Genomic DNA, 24,358 nt, shown 5'->3' with positions numbered 1-24,358 from the left:
AGATGATTTTTCTTTGCTCTCTAATACTGCTGCACTCTGCTGATGAAGGGCTCAACCCAGAAACACGTGGCTAGAGATAAACAGCAATGTCTGCACCAACTGTGGTGAAAAACTCCAACTAATTTTGAAGTAAGTGTGAACTGTGTACTGCATTTACCAGGATGCAAAGGGCCAAACTGTGCTGGGACTGTGAGGCAGTGTGCTCCCAACCTCCATCATGATTATAAATACTAAAACATAGTCTTTACTATTCCTATAAAGCCCTTTACACAAATTGAAAAGACTTATTCAATAACTCACTATTTAAAATTTCATGCACATAATTTATTTATGGTTTTACATCGTCATTAGTTTTCATGATAAAAATCTATAGTGTTACATAAACCCTAATCATGGTGACCCTTCGTGTGATATTATACCATACTTGTTAAAGACAGTATTTGCTTAAAAAGCTCTAAACTTCCACATTCTCATTTGTATATTTCATAGTCATTCTAACCTTGTCTTCATAATGTTGCGTCTATCTTCCTCCTTAAGTTTAATCAGTATTTCCCTTCCACCAACTTTTACTTTACTTGCTCTGTGTTTAATGTGTGTATTGTTCCCTTAGTATACAATATGATTTTCTCAAATCATTTACCTATTACATTTGCTTCTCTCTTGAAATCTTCCTCTTTACTGCATAGTCTTTCCACTCTTAATAAGTCAACATAAGAACCTTGTGTTTAGGATGTGAGGAGGTGGCATACAAGAGACAGTTTGTATCGGTCTCCTTCCTTTGCAACTGTTTGCAGAGCTTTCTCTTATCACAATAGGTTGCAGTTCAAAAACGATATTGCTTTCCTCCTGTATTCCAGACTTCAGCCTAAAGCCTCATGAAAAAGTTTGTAAATGTATGTTGTCCCTTTCCAGATTAAAAAATGTCATTAATGAAAAGACAACCTAAAACCACATTTATATCAAGACTATGCAAGTCAGGTCTCTTCATGCAATCTCTCTCAAATTTGCCTTTGAACTGGTTAGCATACGATGGTGCATATCTTTAACCCATTACCATCCCTCATTTGCCTATAGAGGCACTCTTGGTGTAAGAAAAACTTACAGTTCAGGGTAAATTCTGCCAATTCTACTAAAATGTCATTATGAAGATAGTTTGCTGGTTTCATTTCTAGAAATATTTTTATTGGCTGTTAAACCCTTCTCCCGATATATACAAGAATATAAAGACATTACTTCCGTAGAGGCAATGATACAGTCTGCCTAGCACGGGATATCTTATATTCCATTCAAATAAATCATTGGTGTTCTTAATATAGGAAGGTAAAGTATTTACCAATGGTTTAATAAACAAACATGTGTATCATGATGAATGTTCAGTCAGAGATCCAGTACCTGATATGATGGGCCTCCTTGGTGGTGCTAGAATATTCTGATGTATGTTTGATAAAAAATAAATTGCTGGTAATGTAGGTGATTCTCTCCTCAAATATTTGTGTTTTTCTTCCAATAACATTCCTTGCTCGTACCATTTATTCATTAGCACTAATAGTTCCTTTTTAGCTTTCGGGCATTTGCCTCGGTCTTCAAAGCATTCATTGCCATGAAGTAGTCTTACAGTTCCATTCTGATAGACACAGAAATGTAATACCAGCACATTACCTCCTTTGTCTACCCTTCTTACAATTATCTGTTTATCTTTCTGTAATGATCTGAAAGCCTCACTTTCTCCTTTGGGTAGATGTCACTTTTAGCCTTTTTACCTAGTTTTTTCAAAGTCTTCTAGCACACATTGTTGGAAAATATCAATATTGTCCTTAAACTGTAAATTGGACAGAAGATAAGATTTTAATTTTAACCCTGTATCTGTCATCCGGTAACAATCAATGTACAATTCTGACGCGAACGCTGCCACATTCATATCACTCACTTCATCTAGTTATCCAAGTGTGTAAATCAACTAACCCTTTCACTGGGTTTTTCTGAATCCCTCTGCTGTGGAAGGTTGGTGTCTTGATTAGGTGAAGAGACTTCAACATTTGCTAGGGGAGTTTAAGTTTTCTTACAATTGTAAAAAGATCTGTTTTAAACTCAAATAAATTCAAGTGAGAGGATGTACAAAAAGATAATTCTTATTAATTAATTTTAATTCTATGATCGTTAATGACCTATCCGACAAAATTCAGTACTATGTTTAATGCATTTTATTGTTCTCCCTCACATAAGCTCGAGTTTTCTCCCCAGTTTTCACAATTTTCTCCTTTCTAAGGTTTTCCACTTTCCCTAATTCTCGTATATTACAGTTTTGTTGCAAAAATCTAATTTGTCTTGCGTCATCTGTTTAGAGTCAAACCTGAGTTACTTAACTCTTTATGTTCTAATTACTACTTACTGAACTGGTATCTGACTTATCTTATTATAGACGTTGCTACTTTAAAACTTACTTTCGGTACCTTAATTAAATAAAATTGCTTTACATATATGTTACAAGAGAAGGGGCAAGAAGCTACGAGTTTCATGAGGCTATATATTTTATGAAGAAATCTGATGAGAATATAAAAGTATAAAGAAATAGTTATTAAGACTAAAATTGAGGATTTATAATCATGATTACTTCGGAGGAGATACATATTGATCAAGAGTCCAAAATCTGAGCGGGAGTTTATTCTGAATGTTTCAGTTGGAATGTCTATCAATAAATTTGGACAACTGGATACCAGTTAGATGGCCAATTACAATGAATAACACATTTGGTAAATTATAACACGAAAGGAAAAGTAAAAGGACAGTATGATGAGAATATAAAAGTATAAAGAAATAGTTATTAAGACTAAAATTGAGGATTTATAATCATGATTACTTCGGAGGAGATACATATTGATCAAGAGTCCAAAATCTGAGCGGGAGTTTATTCAGAATAATTCAGTTGGAATTTCTGTCAATGAATTTGGACAACTGGATACCAGTTAGATGGCCAATTACAATGAATAACACATTTGGTAAATTATAACACGAAAGGAAAAGTAGAAGGACAGTATGTGTATGGGAATTACTTAAAGTATTAAAATGAAGACATATTAAGTTCATAATAATTGAACTTATTAGTTATTCTGTTGAACTACTAGCTAACACTAAATGCACATGATTCTTGTGAATTTAATTTGCTGGTATCTGCGAGTTTAGCCAAAAAGAACTCATGTAAGTTTATGTACATGAGGTATATGGAATTTGATAACAGTCATGCTAGGTTTAAGATATTTTTTGTGATTAGGTGTTTTTCTTAAGGAAACCAATTTGATAGAAGTCTAATTACATGCATGTCTTATGCTTCCATTTTAGTGAATGATAAATGGAATTTAATGATCACAATGAAGCAATAAATTCATGATTCGAGTTTACGCTAAACTTTTGAATAAAAAAGAATTAACTGAAAGGAGTACCCTCGCCAAATGTTTTGAAGACCTATTTATTAAGCTACATCAGTCAGGGCAGGCTGGTATGTATGAGAGGGGGCAGCACTGTGCTGGTCTGTAAGGCATGATTGCCCAATTTGGATTGTGTAGCTTTAAAGGTACTTAAGCAAAGGAGATACACATACAGTGGTCACAGAAAAAGGTCAGAAATCTTGTTCAGTCTTTCCATATCCCTGCCTGCTGTAATACCACAAATTCTACTTCAAGGTCATATTTGCTTTCTTACAAGAAGTGTGCCATTTTTAACCAACTTCAAGACAACAGGCAAAACCATAGTCATTTTGCAACTGTACAGGGCAGCACCCTGCCCGGTGGCCTCCCAGACTGGTACCACACATGCTTATGTAGTCTCATCAAAGACCAAAAGAAGTTTGACGAGAAGCCAGGACATCAAAAGACTGGGAATAAAACGCAGCAAAAAGGAGAACAACATTCAAGCCTTCTCCACTCATGGACGCCTTCCGAAAACAAAAAATATTGGGACTGTTTCACCAAAGGGCTGTCTAAAAAGTTGTATTGGTGCCCATCACTACAAAGTGAATGCACTGATTAATACAGTCACAAGGTCACCAATGTCAATATCATTAGTAGGATAAGTGCTTCTAATGCCATTTGTTTCAATTAAGGGGGCCATGAGAAACTGCCTAGTAGACATTATCAGAGTGTTTGGAGGGCCTGGCCGCCAGTGTGCACAGAGTAGTTATGTTATTAAAGAGGTGGGTGGATGAGTGTGCCTGAAGTCATCCTGGCATGAGACTGCTCTGGAATGATCAATCTGCCAAAAGAGTGTCTGGGGATGAAACCTCCTATGAAGCTAGAGCTTTGCTCCTAATGCTGAATTTTCCTAAAGAAGGCCCTGCTACGAAACACACCCAAGGGTTGGCGCAGGACCCAGAGGTAGTATGAGAGAGTAGTGAAGTTAGGTACTTTTCCTATCCTGAGCGGCGAGATAGCAGGCTCATGGGTATCTTGGTGAACAAACATTATAAAGGATCAAGAGGAGTTGTACCAAATGGCAACACATCACTTCAGGCTCTAGAGGGAGAATGGTAGGTGTGTAGGCATGCTGGGAAATGGCATACAGTCAAACACCCTGTGGGTGACTGTCGCACATTGGAGCCTCCAACCTGTGTCCTATGTGGTGCTGGCACCTGTTAACAGCAGTTTGCAAGCAGAGATGTATAAACAGAATCGTTATATAGGAATCTCTGCAGCCAAATCCTGTGCATGTTCCCTAAGGGAGGGAATGGGAAGCTCACTCTTCATACCTATATTTTCTGTCCACCCACATCAATGCATTACTCTGCCCTTGCTAGTGGAGGAGCAAATATTAGGCAGGGAAGCCATGGTGAGGAAGGAATTCACCAATCCAGGTGCCATCCTCATTCCACTAACTTCTGTGTTCCATAAGTACATATAATTGGTTATAGGGTCCCAATGGGTGAAACCCCCACGACAATTTGCTGAATAATTCAAGGGTTGGCTAAAAGGTCTACATTGAATTTATGCCCCCAAAAGTGGTTGTCTATGTATTACCTGTATCCCCATGTGTGGGTGCTGTCAACATACACTTATATCCACAGAACGTACCAATAAAGGACTGCGGTACTCTTAGTCTTGTCTGTCCTTACTGGGAGGGATGCTGTTAATTTTTAAGTTCCTGCAGCACATAAATAACAGGTGGCGGCAGTGTAGTCGTTGTGGGTTTTGGTGCATACATTATATGGGAAACTTAGTATTGCAAACACCCACATTTATACGTATGATATGTCCACTCTATTTATTTTATTTTTATTTATTTGAAGAGCTTTATATAGCGCTGGCTAGACCCGGAGGTATCAGAGCGCTTTACATGAGATTAGCATTAGAAATAAACAATGTTACAAAGTTATATCAGTTACAAGACCAAATCAAGGAATAGAGAAAAACCGTGTTATATAATTACATGTTACTAGAGCATTAAGTAATATAGAAAACAAGTCCTATGGTGCGTAGAGAGTAGTGGGGGAAAAGTAAGTTCAACACTCCTGTTTCGTTCTAGAAGGTACAAAACTACAGCGTCAAGTTGCCTTCATTCTGCATAGGAAACCCTATATATAAGTAAGGGTAACAACAAGAAATGTTGTGGTGCTATGCATCCTTCGAGACCATAACACTAGTTAAAGCTCAATTCTAAGATATCTGAACCAACAAATATAAAAAAGGAAGGAAATCTGCTCACATCATTGGATGCACTGAGCTCCTCTGCCGCCTTCTCAAACTCCGGTTTCATTTTCTTACAGTGCCCACACCCTGCAAGAAAATTACAAAATTAAGAAGATTGTCAAATAATGTGTGTGGTTTGTTCCAAGCATTACAATAATCAAATGTATTCCAAACAATCCAGGCAAAAGTCAGGAAGGTACCAATTTATGATTACTGCATCTTTCTTTTCTTTTGGTCTTACTAACCCAAGGCGTAGGCCGATGTGCAAAGTACTGTGAAAATGAATTGCAGTCGCAGATACAGGTCAGTCTGTCTTCAGTGGTATGTTCAAACCATGAGTGATATGGGTGCGGCACTACATGAAGGTACAAATATTATGGCGAGGAAATACCAAAAAGGATGAGAATTCCGACAAGATCTGGGTTAAGTTATAGTTAAATATTTAGTTACTGACATGCATTCCTTAGCATTAAACCCCTTAAAACATGTATGTTAAACCATTAACTCTGTACCAGAACCCTTGGCCCTATGCTCTTACCCCAGTGCATTTAGCCTAAAATCTCACACCTATAATCACTATACGCTTTAACCTTAGGTCCTGAGCAAAGGTTACCTGTTTTCCTTAATTAAAGTAAAAACACAATATGGTTAGCCTTAGGGTTGTAGTGGGATAAGGATTCTTTAAAAAAATATGGTTTGCATTATAGCTGGGTAAGGTAATTAATGAAGGTGAATTGGATTTAATTTATTTTTGATTTCTTTATGGATTTCCTTAGGCTTAGCATCACAAGTAGCCAAAGGTTACTAATGCAATTTAATGTAATACATGTAATTTATAGTTAGCCTTCGGGGTTAAGCGAATGTAACTTATTTAATTATATTTTATATATATTACTATTCATTTACCTATAATGTCACTGAATTTAGTTGTAGGGTTAGAAGTGAGTTAAGCTAATGTTACCTATTTAAATAAATACATATAGATACATTGAGCATAGTGGACAGTAACAGGATTAAGTATTGTCTTAGGTCAATATAGGTCTACGATTGAGATAATGGGGTTGAAATAGCAGCAAATTATATTAAACACTTTTTCAAACAGAAGCTAGTCGATGTAATGAATCTGTTGCAATAGCAGGTCAAGGTAGTGACCCTCGAGACAATAACATAAAACTGTAGCTAAGATGATCACAGGACTTTTTGATGTAACTGTTGCACGCAACTGCACAAGAAATAACTTTATTTTATGCCTGAGCATACAAAATAACGCTGTAGCACGGATGCACCCCATATATCTGACTAAAAAATGGAGTGGATAACATAGAAATGAATCTGGTACAAAAAGAACAAGCATTTACAATGCAATGGTTTCGCCTTTGAAAAAAGTTTGAGCTATTGGCATTGAAAATGTTAAAATTTGTATTTGTGATTTAGTTTTGAATACAGATAAATAAATGTTATTGTTATTTACATTGTCATTAGCTTAATCTTTCGCAACTGTGAGACCTATTGTACTCTACGGACAAGCTCAGCAGAAAGCAATTAGTACCACACACACACACCCAGAGCCACACACACCCAGAGCCACACACACACACACACCTAGAGCGCCACATACACACACACATCCAGAGCCACACACACACACCGCCAGAGCCACAGCCATACAAAGACACTTATAGCCATAGACACACACACACACACACACACACCCAGAGTTACACACACACACACACCTAGACAAGCTCAGCAGACAGCAATTAGTACCACACACACACCCAGAGCCACACACACACACACCTAGAGCACCACACACACACACACACACACCCAGAGCCACAGCCATACAAAGACACTTATAGCCATAGACACACACACACACACACACACACCCAGAGTTACACACACACACACACCTAGACAAGCTCAGCAGACAGCAATTAGTACCACACACACACCCAGAGCCACACACACACACACACACCTAGAGCACCACACACACACACACACACACACCCAGAGCCACAGCCATACAAAGACACTTAGAGTTATAGACACACACACCTAGAGCCACACACACACACCTAGAGCCACACACACACATACACACCTAGAGCAATAGACACACACCCTGAGCTACATACACACACACACACACACACAGAGCTACAGACACACACACATAAAAACCCAGAGCTACACACACACTTATAGCTATACACATACAGAGATCCACATACACACTGAGAGTCACACACACACTTATAGCTACACACACATACCCAGGGCCACACAAACAGTCAGAGCTACACACACACACACACCCAGAGTGCCACACACATAGACACCTAGAGCTACAGACACACCCACCCAGAGCCACAGACACACACACACACACCCAGAGGCACACACATACACTCAGAGCCACACACAGATCCACATACACACCGAGAGCCACACACACACTCGTAGCCACACACACAACGAGAGCCACACACACACCCAGAGCTACACACACACTCACCCAGAGCCACACACACACACACCCAGAGCCACACACACACACAGTCAGAGCCACAGACACACACACCCAGAGCCACAGACACACACACACACTCAGAGCCCTAGACACACACACACACTTAGAGCCATAGACACACACACACTCAGAGCTACACACACATACCCAGAGTGCCACACACATAGACACCTAGAGCTACAGACACACACACAGAGCCACATTCCCCAACTATAGTAGTGTTTAATAGTAAAGCAAGGAAGATGGGATTCATCTAATTGTTCCAGACAGAATGTAGCGCAAAGCTTCTGGAAGGGGGGCAAGGACTGGACAAGAAGCGAGGGGGAAATGCCAGCAGGGATGACGAGAAGGGCGGGGGATATGCGAGGGGGAAGTACAAGCAAAGGAGCCTGATTCAAGCAGATGAAAAGGGAGGGGAATGCGGGCAAAGGAGCCATTTGTACTAATAATTCCTTTCTGATCCTTCTCTTGATTGTGCTTCAGGACCTGTTAGATCTCAGCGCCAGGATGCCCGTTGGGGGACAGCAAGCGCTTTACAAGTGTGTTATATATATATATATATATATATTTGAACAAGCTCTGGCATTGCGCGGAGTGGGGCGAGAGCGCACAGAAACACAGGAATCAGAAGCATGTATATACGTAGGAGGCAGTGGTATGTGAACGTGTACGCATGTATAAGGGCTGACGTGCAAAAATGCGAAAGGTGCGCGCAAAAGAGACAGTGGGGAGGGTAAGGGGGGTGGGGGAGGACTTGTTTGCGAAAAAGAGAGGGGGTGAGACAGGGAGGGAGAGAGCAAAACGAGCTTTGGCCTTTTGGCTTTGTCAGGACACACCCATTGACGTAAAAAGCAGTTAAATTCATCCACATATCTGTGTTAACATCACTAGTAACACACAAGAAAAGATATGGATAAAAAGAGACATTTGGCCAAAGGCCATGCGAGCAGACCTGCAAATGCACACTGAGCCTGTAAACAATACAATCCTGCCTCATTTGCAGGATTGTATTGTGCTGCGCTGAGAGCCTGTTCATCAATCCATGCATTCATAAGTTCACACACACTTAGTTGTACAATGAACCGCAAACGTGAAGGACATAATTAACAGGGAGCCATGCCAGAGACACATGCCGAGAAAACAACTACGGGTGGGCTCCAATCAGCAAGGCTGAGCCAGACTATCAAAAAACAAGAATAGGGTGCCAGTGCTGATACAAATAATTTAAATAAACAGTGGACCAACCAGAACTCGAAAAAAGAATTCAAGAACGGGAATTGCTACTCAATAGCTTTTTATTTCAATATTTTAGAAAAACAGACTTGTATTTTTTCAAATGATCAAAAGGGACATATTCAAAGTGTTAATTATCAATCATTCGCTACTACAGACATATCACAGGCATTCAACAAACTTTCAAACCATTCAGGGAAAGGACTACAAGAACATATATTACAATCTTAAAAACATATATATACAATTTCTACTTCAAAAAGAGACAAAAGCCACGCTCTGCGGACACAGTTTTGCAATAATAATAGACAAAAATAATTTTTTCAGGTGTACATTCTTCTCAGATAAATTTAATCTTCAAACGGATGGTTATTAGTAATGTACAAGCGGCGTGAGAAAACTAAAATAACCAAGCCGCTCTCGCAGATGTGTTGTGGCAGAAAGCCTACGCGTTTCGAATCCCAATTGTTCCCTTAGGATTCTCTTCAGGGCCTCAAAAGTATCTAAACAGGGCACAGGAAAAAATAAAACATGAAAAATAGAAATTAATAAATCATAAGTATTGGATCAAAACCGGAAAAACAGATAAACAGATCAGGACACACTTTTATTCATAACATGTATCAAGACCAGACATCAAGGAACCTGACTGAACACACCCACCCACATGAAATGGACCGTGATATCGAGAATCGAAAAGGACCCACGTGGAGGTGATCTGAATTTACAACTTTCCAAAAGAGAAGCCTTTCTAATTGTAAAATTTGATACGGCAACTTCTGGCCTCAACGAATTGAGTGAAATCTTCAAATTGTAAATATGAAGTCTGTGCACTACCGCCAAGGTTGACACTCCTCCATGTAATATAGCCATCGGGCTGTGCCACCTCAATCTATGTGTGTTTGCTTGCGTGCTTTCTAGCCTGCCCCATCCGGGGGCGATGCACCACCACTGCGTATAATGAAGTTAAAAATTTGATGCCTTTGGTTTGTCCTGCATGCGAAAGGGTTGGCCCATGCACCACTAGGGGTAACGTTGCAGCCTTTGAGGGTGTCTAGTTCCCCGAGGGCGCTGTTTCAGCACGGTCAAAGTCCTGACTTAATGTGCCGTATTTCCTTAAGGAGTTGGCGGTTCTGCTTCCGTCACGCTGCCTTAAAAAACCCGACAGTGTCTTGCCTGGGCCTGCTACACGTATGCGCCCAGAGGTAGTGCCGACCTAGACGCGAGTGGGTCCACGTTCCTTTACATGATACTAAAGTAAGTGCTGAGCTTTAGCCGTTTTCCATCACGTCGATATGTCAATAATAGTGTACATACTAAGATGTGCCTTTTAACTTTTTTAGTTATCGACATGGCGTTGCCTAGCCAAAATCGCTCCAGTAAATTAAAAGTCCGTATATAGGACGGTGAGTTTCAACTGATGAAAAGGCAATGTAAGTTACAGCACGTACCGTGATGTATACTTTAAATACCTCTGTATTCCATTCCAGGAATTCAAAGGACGTATCTACCCCGACCCACCGCTCCCGTCTACCAATAAAAGTGATCTCAGGATTGTTTCTGTTAAACCGTCACCTCCGCCGCAAGCAGCAGTTTAACTTCAATTTAGGTAAGAGACTGTTCGCCGCCTAGTTATGGCCCCGATGTTAATTAGTGTAGCTCAGTGTTACACTCCTTCTGGGGGCCGCAGAGCGACACCGGAAATGTAAACCCGTACGCAGTTCCCCAAATTGCAACCACTGGGCTTAGTTTTTAATTGTGGCATTCCGTCCAAACTAAAACAGAAGCATGGCCTAATAAGATCCCAACCTTCTTTCCAAATAGGCAGACATCCGCATCCCGGCGGCTTCTATCAACACGTTGCCGTCCTGGGCTTTAAATTGAATATTAAAATCAGCATAACACCCCACGAAGGCAAGTAATAACAACGTTGTGTGGTTCTCAAAGTGCACCCAACTCTTTTACAAATCCATCTGAGACATGTTCCTTCACCTTTTAGATATGGTTCATTGATCTCAACGTACGATCCACCTTCACCAACCCGGCGACTTCACTTATTGGTAAGCCACGGAGTACGTGGGTGGGTGTGTTCAGTCAGGTTCCTTGATGTCTGGTCTTGATACATGTTATGAATAAAAGTGTGTCCTGATCTGTTTATCTGTTTTTCCGGTTTTGATCCAATACTTATGATTTATTAATTTCTATTTTTCATGTTTTATTTTTTCCTGTGCCCTGTTTAGATACTTTTGAGGCCCTGAAGAGAATCCTAAGGGAACAATTGGGATTCGAAACGCGTAGGCTTTCTGCCACAACACATCTGCGAGAGCGGCTTGGTTATTTTAGTTTTCTCACGCCGCTTGTACATTACTAATAACCATCCGTTTGAAGATTAAATTTATCTGAGAAGAATGTACACCTGAAAAAATTATTTTTGTCTATTATTATTGCAAAACTGTGCCCGCAGAGCGTGGCTTTTTGTCTCTTTTTGAAGTAGAAATTGTATATATATGTTTTTAAGATTGTAATATATGTTCCTGTAGTCCTTTCCCTGAATGGTTTGAAAGTTTGTTGAATGCCTGTGATATGTCTGTAGTAGCGAATGATTGATAATTAACACCTAGTCCTTCTATCTGTACGTGTCCTTTTTTGAATATGTCCCTTTTGATCATTTGAAAAAATACAAGTCTGTTTTTCTAAAATATTGAAATAAAAAGCTATTGAGTAGCAATTCCCGTTCTTGAATTCTTTTTTCGAGTTCTGGTTGGTCCACTGTTTATTTAAATTATTTGTATCAGCACTGGCACCCTATTCTTGTTTTTTGAGAGACACATGCCAACAATTTGAATAACTCCAAGTGAGGCTAAGGGGGCATGATGTGCAAGGATAGCCACTTTCTCCATATACTTTTAAAGTGGGCAAAAAACAACATTTTTGATGTAGCCAAAAGGTATGCAGATCGACGAACGCAGTTTAAAAAATTCATTTTTTTTTATAAGTGATTCCAGTACTTACTGTCCCATATTTATAACGGAAAACCAAAACTCTAAATATCAAACATGGCGCAGCTTAAAAGCACTCTACACACAAACAGTAAAGAAGTCTATGTCCTAAAATAACTAAGGCATCTCCGCGCGCTTTATTGAAATATTTCACAAACATTAGCTGCACGTCAGCTTATTGGCTGTTTTGTATAGCGTCACAAATTGGCATTAATATGCCCGACTTCTGATAGAGAAGCTGATCTAAGAGCGTGAATCGTGTCTGCCTGGGGTCTGGTAGCTAATGAGGATACGGACGCCCTTTGGTGGTTTTATAAATCCAGTATGTAAAAAGTGTTTCTGTGTGTCTACATTATGCTCTTTCTGCTGTGCGTCCTTCATTAAATTGCATGTCGTGGTGACGAGTGCGCGCAGAAACAGAGGAATTAGTAGCATGTATATACGTAGGAGGCATTGGTATGTAAACGTGTACGCATGTAATAGGGTGTGACGTGCAATTAGAAGAAAGGGGCCTGTACATGGAGTCTATGGGTGATAAGTCAGGCGACATGCACACATACGAGTTTTGAGAAGAGCAACATGCACACACAGGGATACAGACAGGACTAGACAGAATGTAGCGCAAAGCTCTTGGAGGGGGGACAAGAACTGGGCAAGAAGTGAGGGGAGAATGCCAGCAGAGGTGACGAGAAGGGTGGGGGATAAGAGAGAGGGAAGTACAAGCAAAGGAGCATGATTAAAGCTGATGAGAAGGGAGGGGAAGTGCGAGGAAAGGCAAAGGAGCCATTCGAACAAGCTCTGGCATTGCGCGGAGGGGGGCGGGGGCGAGAGCGCACAGAAACACAGGAATGAGGAGCATGTATATACGTAGGAGGCAGTGGTATGTAAACGTGTACGCATATATAAGGTCTGACGCGGAGAAAGGGGCGCGCAAAAAAGACAGAAACGCCCACGAGTCGCCTCGGAGAATGACGGACGCCTCTGATTCCCAATGGCTAGCGTCCATTTATGGAGCTAGCCAATGGGAAACAGAGGCGGGACGAACATCCATACTGGTAAACAAAAGTTTTCGCCTGCGCGAACATCTGCTTGCGCAGCTTTTCGCCAGGCGAAACCTAAAAAGTTAGCTGGAAAACTATGAGTCCTGTTTATAAATCACCAATATGAATACATCATAAGTGGAGTGTCGAATTTTGGGAACATAAGCCCAAACATACAGAAATTCAAGGACAATCTAGATCATGGTCCCAAAAAACTGCATTGTCTAGAAGATAAGATAAAACTGAAAAAAGAATGGTAAGAAGATTATGGCAAACATCTGATTACCTAAAATCTGTGATGCGCTGGAGACTATCTGCCCAGGTGAAAAAGGAGGAGGATTGGTCTGACTGAAGATAGGACAGTCTCAAGATTAATATATGGAAGAAACTCTTCTCAGCATAGTTAGTGCCTCTAGTCAAACAGATTCTCAGTGCAGCTAGTAAGAAGAAATACAAGAACAATGTCCAGGGGACAGATTCAGGTCTGTGCCGGTATCATCTTCCGCTGAGAAAGCACTGATTTTCTTTAAATCTTCAGGTAATGCAGAATTTTTTTCCCCACTCCGCGAGACTTGAATTGATAACCAATGGATCTAGCATGGGGTTTTGAACATGGTAGCATAAGACTGGTATTTACACCCAAACCAACCCTGAACTATCTGATATGCACCCCCAATCTCTCTTTTCCTACAAGCTGATGTCACCCACGATATGCAAGACACCTCTAATTGTCGTGCAACTATCAGAAGCACATCCTCTACATCCAAGCAGCTGTATGCTTATTTCAGTGTCAGCGCTCTCCTGAACCAATGTTCCCATCCTCTGGTTATTAGCCCACAAAGAAATTCCTTACTGTTGTGAAAACAGTTGTAGAAAAAAAAGAGCCTGCAGAGGAAAAGAGAGCTGAACAATGAAAGTCAACCCTGTGATCAGCCCTGGGCAAATCCCAGGAAACCTCCTGTCCTTAGACTCCCTCTACATGCCAGCAAGCCTCTCAAGCTTGGTTAGAGAAGCCCATCTTCCTTTTCTTAATGAGATTTCCATTCCAGTCCAGATGCGTCACTAATTCCCCTAACCAACATCGACTGGAATAATTAATGAAATATAAAAATGTACACTGCAAAGGAGAGATATGTAATATGATTTCAAATTTAGGAATGTAGCCAAATAACCATTGCCCATTTAAATTTAATCTCAATGCCTGTCACCGTGCCTGGTAAGTGAATTTAAACCCAAAATACACTTCAGGACGAGTCAAGACTTCAGGACGAGTCAAGTGGCAGGCACTGGCAATGGTTTACAAATAGTTAAAATTAATTTTGAATGTCATGAAATAGAATTCGGATGTTGTTCTTTAATGTAAGAAAAGGACTCCTCTGCAGGAATAATGTCCACTAGTGTACTCCAACCACATGGTACTCTCATTGTTTCCCACCCCCAACAATACCTTGCGGAAAACTGTACCTCATTAATGTCAACTGTATTTCTAGCTCATCTCTATAGCTAAATATCAACTAGGTATTTTTCAAAATCCCAAATAAAAATTGGTGTGACAACATGCAAGATTAAATTCAACTGTGCTCCTATTTTGAGGTTTGATGTATAAAAAGTGCGTGCACCTCTTTATGGTGAATGTATGGTAGTCTATATATATCCTAAGATCATCTAGTTCAACTTCCTTCAGACTTCTTCTGCTCAAGAAGCATCAGCTAATGGCTTGATGCATTGGCAATCATTTTAGTTACATTTTTTTATAGTAAGAGTTTGTGTGTATCCTTCCATCTCTATTTAAATGCATGAGGGACGGTTTTACATAGTACATACTGTCATCACACATTTAATTATTTATCTCATACATGCGTTGTACTACAGCAAACATTTTGCTATTTGCTTTAGTCACCGCTCAATTGCAATTCAAACCTACTGACTTTGACAATGTGTTTCCCTTCTAATGAGACTGAGATAATTTCTTACACCATGCTAATTATCTTATATTATTGTGTAAGCTCACGTTTTTCTGTCCTAAGCATATATTGGTAACTGCAACCATAACTAATGTAACAGTGTTCTGAAACAATGTCCTATCTCATGTAAAGCGCTCCGATACCTCCGAGTCTAGCCAGCGCTGTATAAAACTTTTCAAATAAATAAATGTAACAGCCAGCCTGTTGGGCTCAACCAGGTAGTCTGAATTATGTACCTTTCGGGCTTTGGCAGACTGGAGATTAATTTTCTTCACAGTTATTAATAGCAGAAGCAAGAACAGTAAAATGATGGATGAGAGAGAACTACAATTTATTGAACGTACTGGCCTGTATCCGGGTGCAGATTTCAAAGTGCTCCAAATGGACATTTTTTTTTATATTATTCAATGGCTAGTGACCATATTTTTCATAAATGTATTACTTGTATATATACATTATTCAAATAATAATAATAATACATCTGACTCTTAGGTCATACTTTAAATCATACAATATTTATATTTTAACTATCATAGTAACCTACCATTAATAACATTATTTGTACAACAGGTGCACAAAATATAGTTCAAGACAGCATTTTGCGACTAGTAATAGCTTTGTTTATATGCCCCTCTAGGCATGGGTAAGGGTGAAAGAGTCGATGGACATCCTGGGATCCAAATTTGTGAGCTACAAATTAGAGAGCACAGTGAAAAGGAATGGCTCTAGGTGTTCTCCCTTATGAAAGAGAAGAATCACTCCGGGCTGTGGAGGCACATCAATCAGCTGAGCAATCGAGGAGCGACAAAGGATAATGTGGTAGCGGAACAAAACTGGATTAACTATGTAAAATAACTTTACTCAAGAGGCCGCCTGGAGAAAGGAACTACTGAATCAAAGAGCCCTGAAGTAGGGATCTGTATGCCCCAAGGCACGTCAATAAAAGACGACGAAGTCATGAAGAAAATGTGCAAAGACGGAACATAAGGGCCAAATGGGATCCCAACACCAGTATTCAAAACAGCACAGGTCTTCTGGGCAGCAGTCTTAACTCCGCTCTTCAATTGTGCCTTTATGACAGCGACAACACCGGAATTCTGGATGAGCTCCATACTTTCCCCCATCTTCAAGAAAGGTGACCGCTCCAAGTCAAACTATAGGCTTGCCGCCCTTCTCGAACCTAGAAGCGAAGGCCTATACCTGAATACTCTCGAAGAACTTGGAATCATGGGCAAAAGAATAAGGCATTATACCATTTTACCAATCAGGCTTCAGGGTACACTTATCAACCATAGGTAATATTATAGCACTGGCAAACTTGTCCACACAAGCGGTTAAGAAGAAGAGACCACCATTGTTCTTCTGCTTTATTGAGTGTAGCACCACTTTTGACCAGGTGGATCGTAGCAGACTATGGGGGAAATTAACCGCCTGTGGGATCTCCCCTCCCCGAAACTTCTGAAGGCAATAACATCGCTTTACGAAGGGTCATGGGTCCAGGTCAAAACAAGCCCCATCACAGTGACCTCCCACAAATAATGGGCTCAAACAGTGCTGTGTTCTGGCCCCCCTACTCTTAAACCTCTACACAGCACATTTGGGGGCTGCCATGAAAGGAGCTATCTTAGTAGGTCCAAAGCTGGTCAGGGTGAGACTCCCTGTTCTGCAATACTAGGCTGATGCAGTAATAATGGAACATACCCGGGTGGGTCTTCAGAGATCCCTCCATGCTGAATCGCTATAACCAGGATAACCATCTACTGGTCAATCAGAGTAAGACCAACATAGTTGTGTTCGAGAAACATCCATTCAAAAGGAAAGCTCACTGGCAAGTGGGAGATCTGCAAATTGGATCAGTAACAGCCTAGAGCTATCTTTGGGGTCTGGTTTTCAGAATGGGCCAACTCAAACATGCACCAAAAACATCTCAGTACCAAGGCCAACAGTGTCATCCACTCACTGAAACAATTGAGCCACCACCTGCTAAACCCTTCTGCCAAGCCAATACTGAGAGTCCTAAAAGCAAAAATGCAACCGGCCATCAGTTACGGCCACCTGGCCTTCCCAGGAGCACTGGATAGGTTTTTAATCGAAAAACAGGCCAAGGCTTACAAGTCAGAGCTGCCCGTACCAAGGCTCGCCAGAATAGCAAGGTTGAGACTGGAGCACTGCCTCGGAAGGCCAGACCTGGCTTCCCAGGGGGACCTAATAAAGCTTTACATCAGGATACTGAGGGCACCAGCAGATTCACTAAAACATCAATTGAGGTTTGTTTTTGAGGAGGAAGGCTCTGCCTAGCACCACAATCTCAGCCAGGCCATTGACACTCTGAGGATTGACACAGATAGTCTACAGCTACCCGACATTCCTCTACAAGCTTGGAAGAAAGCAGTGTACAAGCAGGTACTGGCAACATCGTTCGCAAAAGACATTGCAACCCTACGCCCCAGCCCTATCACAGAATCGCTGGATAAAACATGCATCCAGGGAAAGGCTCAACCTTACTTATGTGATGCCTTAACAACACAGGTCCGGGGGAAAATACTCTACATGAGATTTACCATGCTTCGTATCACAGACTTTAAACCAGTTTGGGCAGGCAAGGGGAAAATGTTTTGTGCAGGTTATGCTCTATTTTAAAGAATCTTGGCTCCACCTCCTGTGCTGCTGCCCCAAACTAAATCGGTACAAAAGGGGGTGGTGATGGACGGAGCATCAGAACCAATCAAACACTCACACCCAGTCAAAAGATCTGGGTTTGATCCATCACCGTTCTTTAGCCCACTCTGCCACCCCAGTTCAGACATGGCTATATGCAAATCAGTCTGACCCTGTGCCTCATGGGAACAGTCCAGCCCGAACTGCCAAGCCATGCCTTCCCTGGACCGGAAACAAGCTTCCGAGGACCGGTTTCTGGCATTCCAGCCGTCTTCAGCCCGGCTTGCTTGAATCCAGTGGCAAAGTGAGCAAGGGACTCACGTCTGAGCATACCCTGCCACACTTATGGTGGCCAAAAGCGGTACAAAAGGGGGTGGTGATGGACGGAGCATCAAAACCAATCAAACACTCACACCCAGTCAAAAGATCTGGGTTTGATCCATCACCGTTCTTTAGCCCACTCTGCCACCCCAGTTCAGACATGGCTATATGCAAATAAGTCTGACCCTGTGCCTCATGGGAACAGTCCAGCCCGAACTGCCAAGCCATGCCTTCCCTGGACCGGAAACAAGCTTCCGAGGACCGGTTTCTGGCATTCCAGCCGCGTTCAGCCCGGCTTGCTTGAATCCAGTGGCAAAGTGAGCAAGGGACTCACGTCTGAGCATACCCTGCCACACATATGGCGGCCAAAAGCGGTACAAAAGGGGGTGGTGATGGACGGAGCATCAGAACCAATCAAACACTCACACCCAGTCAAAAGATCTGGGTTTGATCCATCACCGTTCTTTAGCCCACTCTGCCACCCCAGTTCAGACATGGCTATATGCAAATCAGTCTGACCCTGTGCCTCATGGGAACAGTCCAGCCCGAACTGCCAAGCCATGCCTTCCCTGGACCGGAAACAAGCTTCCGAGGACTGGTTTCTGGCATTCCAGCCGTCTTCAGCCCAGCTTGCTTGAATCCAGTGGCAAAGTGAGCAAGGGACTCACGTCTGAGCATACCCTGCCACACTTATGGCGGCCAAAAGCGGTACAAAAGGGGGTGGTGATGGACGGAGCATCAGAACCAATCAAACACTCACACCCAGTCAAAAGATCTGGGTTTGATCCATCACCGTTCTTTAGCCCACTCTGCGACCCCAGTTCAGACATGGCTATATGCAAATCAGTCTGACCCTGTGCCTCATGGGAACAGTCCAGCCCGAACTGCCAAGCCATGCCTTCCCTGGACCGGAAACAAGCTTCCGAGGACAGGTTTCTGGCATTTCAGCCGTCTTCAGCCCGGCTTGCTTGAATCCAGTGGCAAAGTGAGCAAGGGACTCACGTCTGAGCATACCCTGCCACACTTATGGCGGCCAAAAGCGGTACAAAAGGGGGTGTTGATGGACGGAGCATCAGAACCAATCAAACACTCACACCCAGTCAAAAGATCTGGGTTTGATCCATCACCGTTCTTTAGCCCACTCTGCCACCCCAGTTCAGACATGGCTATATGCAAATCAGTCTGACCCTGTGCCTCATGGGAACAGTGCAGCCCGAACTGCCAAGCCATGCCTTCCCTGGACCGGAAACAAGCTTCCGAGGACCGGTTTCTGGCATTCCAGCCGTCTTCAGCCCGGCTTGCTTGAATCCAGTGGCAAAGTGAGCAAGGGACTCACGTCTGAGCATACCCTGCCACACTTATGGCGGCCAAAAGCGGTACAAAAGGGGGTGGTGATGGACGGAGCATCAGAACCAATCAAACACTCACACCCAGTCAAAAGATCTGGGTTTGATCCATCACCGTTCTTTAGCCCACTCTGCCACCCCAGTTCAGACATGGCTATATGCAAATCAGTCTGACCCTGTGCCTCATGGGAACAGTCCAGCCCGAACTGCCAAGCCATGCCTTCCCTGGACCGGAAACAAGCTTCCGAGGACCGGTTTCTGGCATTCCAGCCGTCTTCAGCCCGGCTTGCTTGAATCCAGTGGCAAAGTGAGCAAGGGACTCACGTCTGAGCATACCCTGCCACACTTATGGCGGCCAAAAGCGGTACAAAAGAGGGTGGTGATGGACGGAGCATCAGAACCAATCAAACACTCACACCCAGTCAAAAGATCTGGGTTTGATCCATCACCGTTCTTTAGCCCACTCTGCCACCCCAGTTCAGACATGGCTATATGCAAATCAGTCTGACCCTGTGCCTCATGGGAACAGTCCAGCCCAAACTGCCAAGCCATGCCTTCCCTGGCCAGGAAACAAGCTTCCGAGGACCGGTTTCTGGCATTCCAGCCGTCTTCAGCCCGGCTTGCTTGAATCCAGTGGCAAAGTGAGCAAGGGACTCACGTCGGAGCATACCCTGCCACACTTATGGCGGCCAAAAGCGGTACAAAAGGGGGTGGTGATGGATGGAGCATCAGAACCAATCAAACACTCACACCCAGTCAAAAGATCTGGGTTTGATCCATCACCGTTCTTTAGCCCACTCTGCCACCCCAGTTAAGACATGGCTATATGCAAATCAGTCTGACCCTGTGCCTCATGGGAACAGTCCAGCCCGAACTGCCAAGCCATGCCTTCACTGGACCGGAAACAAGCTTCCGAGGACCGGTTTCTGGCATTCCAGCAGTCTTCAGCCCGGCTTGCTTGAATCCAGTGGCAAAGTGAGCAAGGGACTCACGTCTGAGGATACCCTGCCACTCTTATGGCGGCCAAAGCGGTACCGCCATAAGTGTGGCAGGGTATGCTCAGACGTGAGTCCCTTGCTCACTTTGCCACTGGATTCAAGCAAGCCGGGCTGAAGACTGCTGGAATGCCAGAAACCGGTCCTCGGAAGCTTGTTTCCGGTCCAGGGAAGGCATGGCTTGGCAGTTCGGGCTGGACTGTTCCCATGAGGCACAGGGTCAGACTGATTTGCATATAGCCATGTCTTAACTGGGGTGGCAGAGTGGGCTAAAGAACGGTGATGGATCAAACCCAGATCTTTTGACTGGGTGTGAGTGTTTGATTGGTTCAGATGCTCCGTCCATCACCACCCCCTTTTGTACCGCTTTGGCCGCCATAAGTGTGGCAGGGTATGCTCAGACGTGAGTCCCTTGCTCACTTTGTCACTGGATTCAAGCAAGCCGGGCTGAAGACGGCTGGAATGCCAGAAACCGGTCCTAAGAAGCTTGTTTCCGGTCCAGGGAAGGCATGGCTTGGCAGTTCGGGCTGGACTGTTCCCATGAGGCACAGGGTCAGATTGATTTGCATATAGCCATGTCTGAACTGGGGTGGCAGAGTGAGCTAAAGAACGGTGATGGATCAAACCCAGATCTTTTGACTGGGTGTGAGTGTTTGATTGGTTCAGATGCTCCGTCCATCACCACCCCCTTTTGTACCGCTTTGGCTGCCATAAGTGTGGCAGGGTATGCTCAGACGTGAGTCCCTTGCTCACTTTGCCACTGGATTCAAGCAAGCCGGGCTGAAGACGGCTGGAATGCCAGAAACCGGTCCTCGGAAGCTTGTTTCCGGTCCAGGGAAGGCATGGCTTGGCAGTTCGGGCTGGACTGTTCCCATGAGGCACAGGGTCAGACTGATTTGCATATAGCCATGTCTGAACTGGGGTGGCAGAGTGGGCTAAAGAACGGTGATGGATCAAACCCAGATCTTTTGACTGGGTGTGAGTGTTTGATTGGTTCAGATGCTCCGTCCATCACCACCCCCTTTTGTACCGCCCCAAACTAAATGGCGATCGTTGGCGCCTACTTCGCCTGATATTCATCGCATAGGGATCAGGACTAGTAGGGAGGCTTCTGACTTTTGTTTCCCGAATCGAAGGCAAGCAATTTAGCCAGAATTGAGAAGTTTATGCAGCAAATCAGGATTGCCATTAAAGAGGCCTTATAATCTGAAGTTACTCCCCTGATAGGCTAACACTCAAATATTTTTACTAGCACAGCACACTTTACCCCAGAATGGGGGCAGCAGGGTGGGTCTCTGAAAAGCTTCAAGGGGTGGGGGTGGAGGCCCAGGGCATCAATCTTCTTTTATTTACAATTAATGTATTTATTTAGTTTTTTTAATTTTGATTTATTATTACTATTGTTTCCCACAAGCAAGTGCAATTAACTTTGAGTACTAGCACAGGCGAGCCGGGGCCTTTTGCTTATACAAGAACAAAGACATTGGGGTGCGTTAGGATGGAGGTAGGGGTACTGTAATGATTTTAATTAAATGAAAAGTCAATATCTATCTAAATATCTATCATAGGAGCCAGTCGGTCTAATAGCATGCAAAGCTAAATAATGGGGGACACTGTGTGCTATTTTACGACACGATGTACAGGATAACCAGGGGCGTATCTGCATGGTTGTGTTACCACCACACCCCCAATAAATGTATTATTTGGAACATATTTAGGAACAGGTTCTTTCAGTTGCGTACGGTGAGGTGTCTGTCATATTTCACCTAGGATTTTTACATGCATGCACACACACACACACACACATACACACACACACACATACACACACACACACACACACTCAACACTCTCTCCTCTCTGTTTTGAAGTCCTTAAAAATGTTGTTTCACTAAATATTTAGTGTTAAGTACCACTAGCAATCCGCACTGCTCTTCCTTCCCACTGCCTCTTAATCCACCATCATGTCCTGCTTCTCAGATAATGTATGTTAACATGATATACCAGCGTGATTGTTGAGAAATCTGAAGCGCTCCCCCCCACCCCCCATCCTATTGACAAAGCTACGCCCCTGCGGATAAGCTGTCAGAACACAAACCAGGCGAGTGCATGTTGCTTGTACCATTATTCAAAAATAAAATCTCCAACAGACAACGATAGAATAAATCGAAAATCAAAGACATGGACAGCATCAAAATGCAGAGAGCAGTTACTGCACAACACCTATGATTTATCAGCTGTCAGAACATCTATCGGATTTATTTCTTTTGTCTCGCCATCCTTGCTCAATTCTAGCACCTGCACGCCACAGTATAATCCAGGCTGACAATTCCAGATGTGCCTCGGACTTTGTATACACGGCTGTAATTTGTTCTGGGGTTTGGCTCGCAGGAGGGCAGGGGAGGGTACCTGACGGATTAATGTGAGTGGCCGGCGGGGGATCTTGACAGATTGATGGAGGAGAGAGTTTCGCGCTCCCGCCACACTGGGAAACAAACAACAATCAAGTTATCAACTTCAAAAATGTCTGAAAAGGCTCAGATGGCGCGAGCAACAACAACAGCCCTCACAGAGGCGCACAGGCGAGCGGGCTCGTCGAATGTGCGCAACGGCGCTAAGAACAAATTTACCTGACAGGCGCAAACCGACTGAAGAGAAAATGGCACTTCCAGGAATAATAATGAGTGAAACCTAAAAGGTCAAAAATAATAAGTATTCAGAATTTATAGGGCGAGCGTCACGCCTGATTGTTTATTTGCTCCTAAAATGTGTTGCTATGTTGTAATGTGATTTTTAAAGCGACAGTGTGCCTGAAAGATCAGTGATGTAGCAGCTGTCCATTTGGCTCCAGGTCAAACAATGAAAATGGGAACCAAAAATATGGGTAGCAAAATATAGCAAAAATAAGGGCCAGTATGCCCCTCAAGTCTTGGGCCCCGGCCCCACGGCACCTGCAGCACCACTGATGACAGTGACGCCCCTGTGCAAAGCCTCCACAATGCAGGAAGATCTGGAAGAATTAAAAGGGGTTGCAAGTAATAACGATCCAGGAAAAACGACAATTATTCGGAAAAGACAACTTGGCAGTCCTTTTCTAAATGTCTATTTGCCTTTATATGTGAAGCTGGGTGGGGCATTCTAGAATTCCAATAGTCCCTGCTTTTTTTGTCTACTGGAAATTGCAAACCTTTGTATGTTTTTTTGGGTTTTCATTTGTTATACTGCTACCATTGTAAACTGTCTATCTTCCACATACAAAATATTTTGGAAAAAATACGTACCCGTTTAACAGATCAAGACACATATTTCTTACTTCAAAATGATATTAGAAACTGATGAACTGTGAGTAAATCTTTGAAACAAAGCGTTGACGGGCGGAGTACTATTGCCAGAAGGCAGCAGAGTAACCTTCAAAGTATGAACTTTCAAAGACAAATCTTCCATTCACGTTTTCCCTCCAGCGCATTATCGACCTATTACAATTCAGGGGACGCTTCGAGAATAGAACCTTCGAGCGGGGCACGTGCTTATTCTTTCAGACGCCACAGATGGCGATTGATTAGCGTGATTCAAAGGGCTCCATCGACT

General features: G+C 42.9%; 1 protein-coding gene across 1 annotated transcript in view; it reads right to left on the bottom strand.

Moving 5' to 3' along the window:
* PDIA5 (protein disulfide isomerase family A member 5) overlaps nt 1-24,358 on the bottom strand; it is a 1,081,671-nt gene that overhangs the window by 339,776 nt on the left and 717,537 nt on the right. Inside the window, exon 12 of the mRNA XM_078682031.1 lies at nt 5,692-5,762. Coding sequence (XP_078538157.1) covers nt 5,692-5,762 — 71 coding nt within the window. The remainder of the gene's footprint in view (nt 1-5,691; nt 5,763-24,358) is intronic.

This window comes from Lissotriton helveticus, chromosome 3_1 (assembly GCF_964261635.1).
Source record: "Lissotriton helveticus chromosome 3_1, aLisHel1.1, whole genome shotgun sequence".
NCBI lineage: Eukaryota > Metazoa > Chordata > Amphibia > Caudata > Salamandridae > Lissotriton > Lissotriton helveticus.
This window is presented reverse-complemented; position numbering and strand designations above follow the sequence as displayed.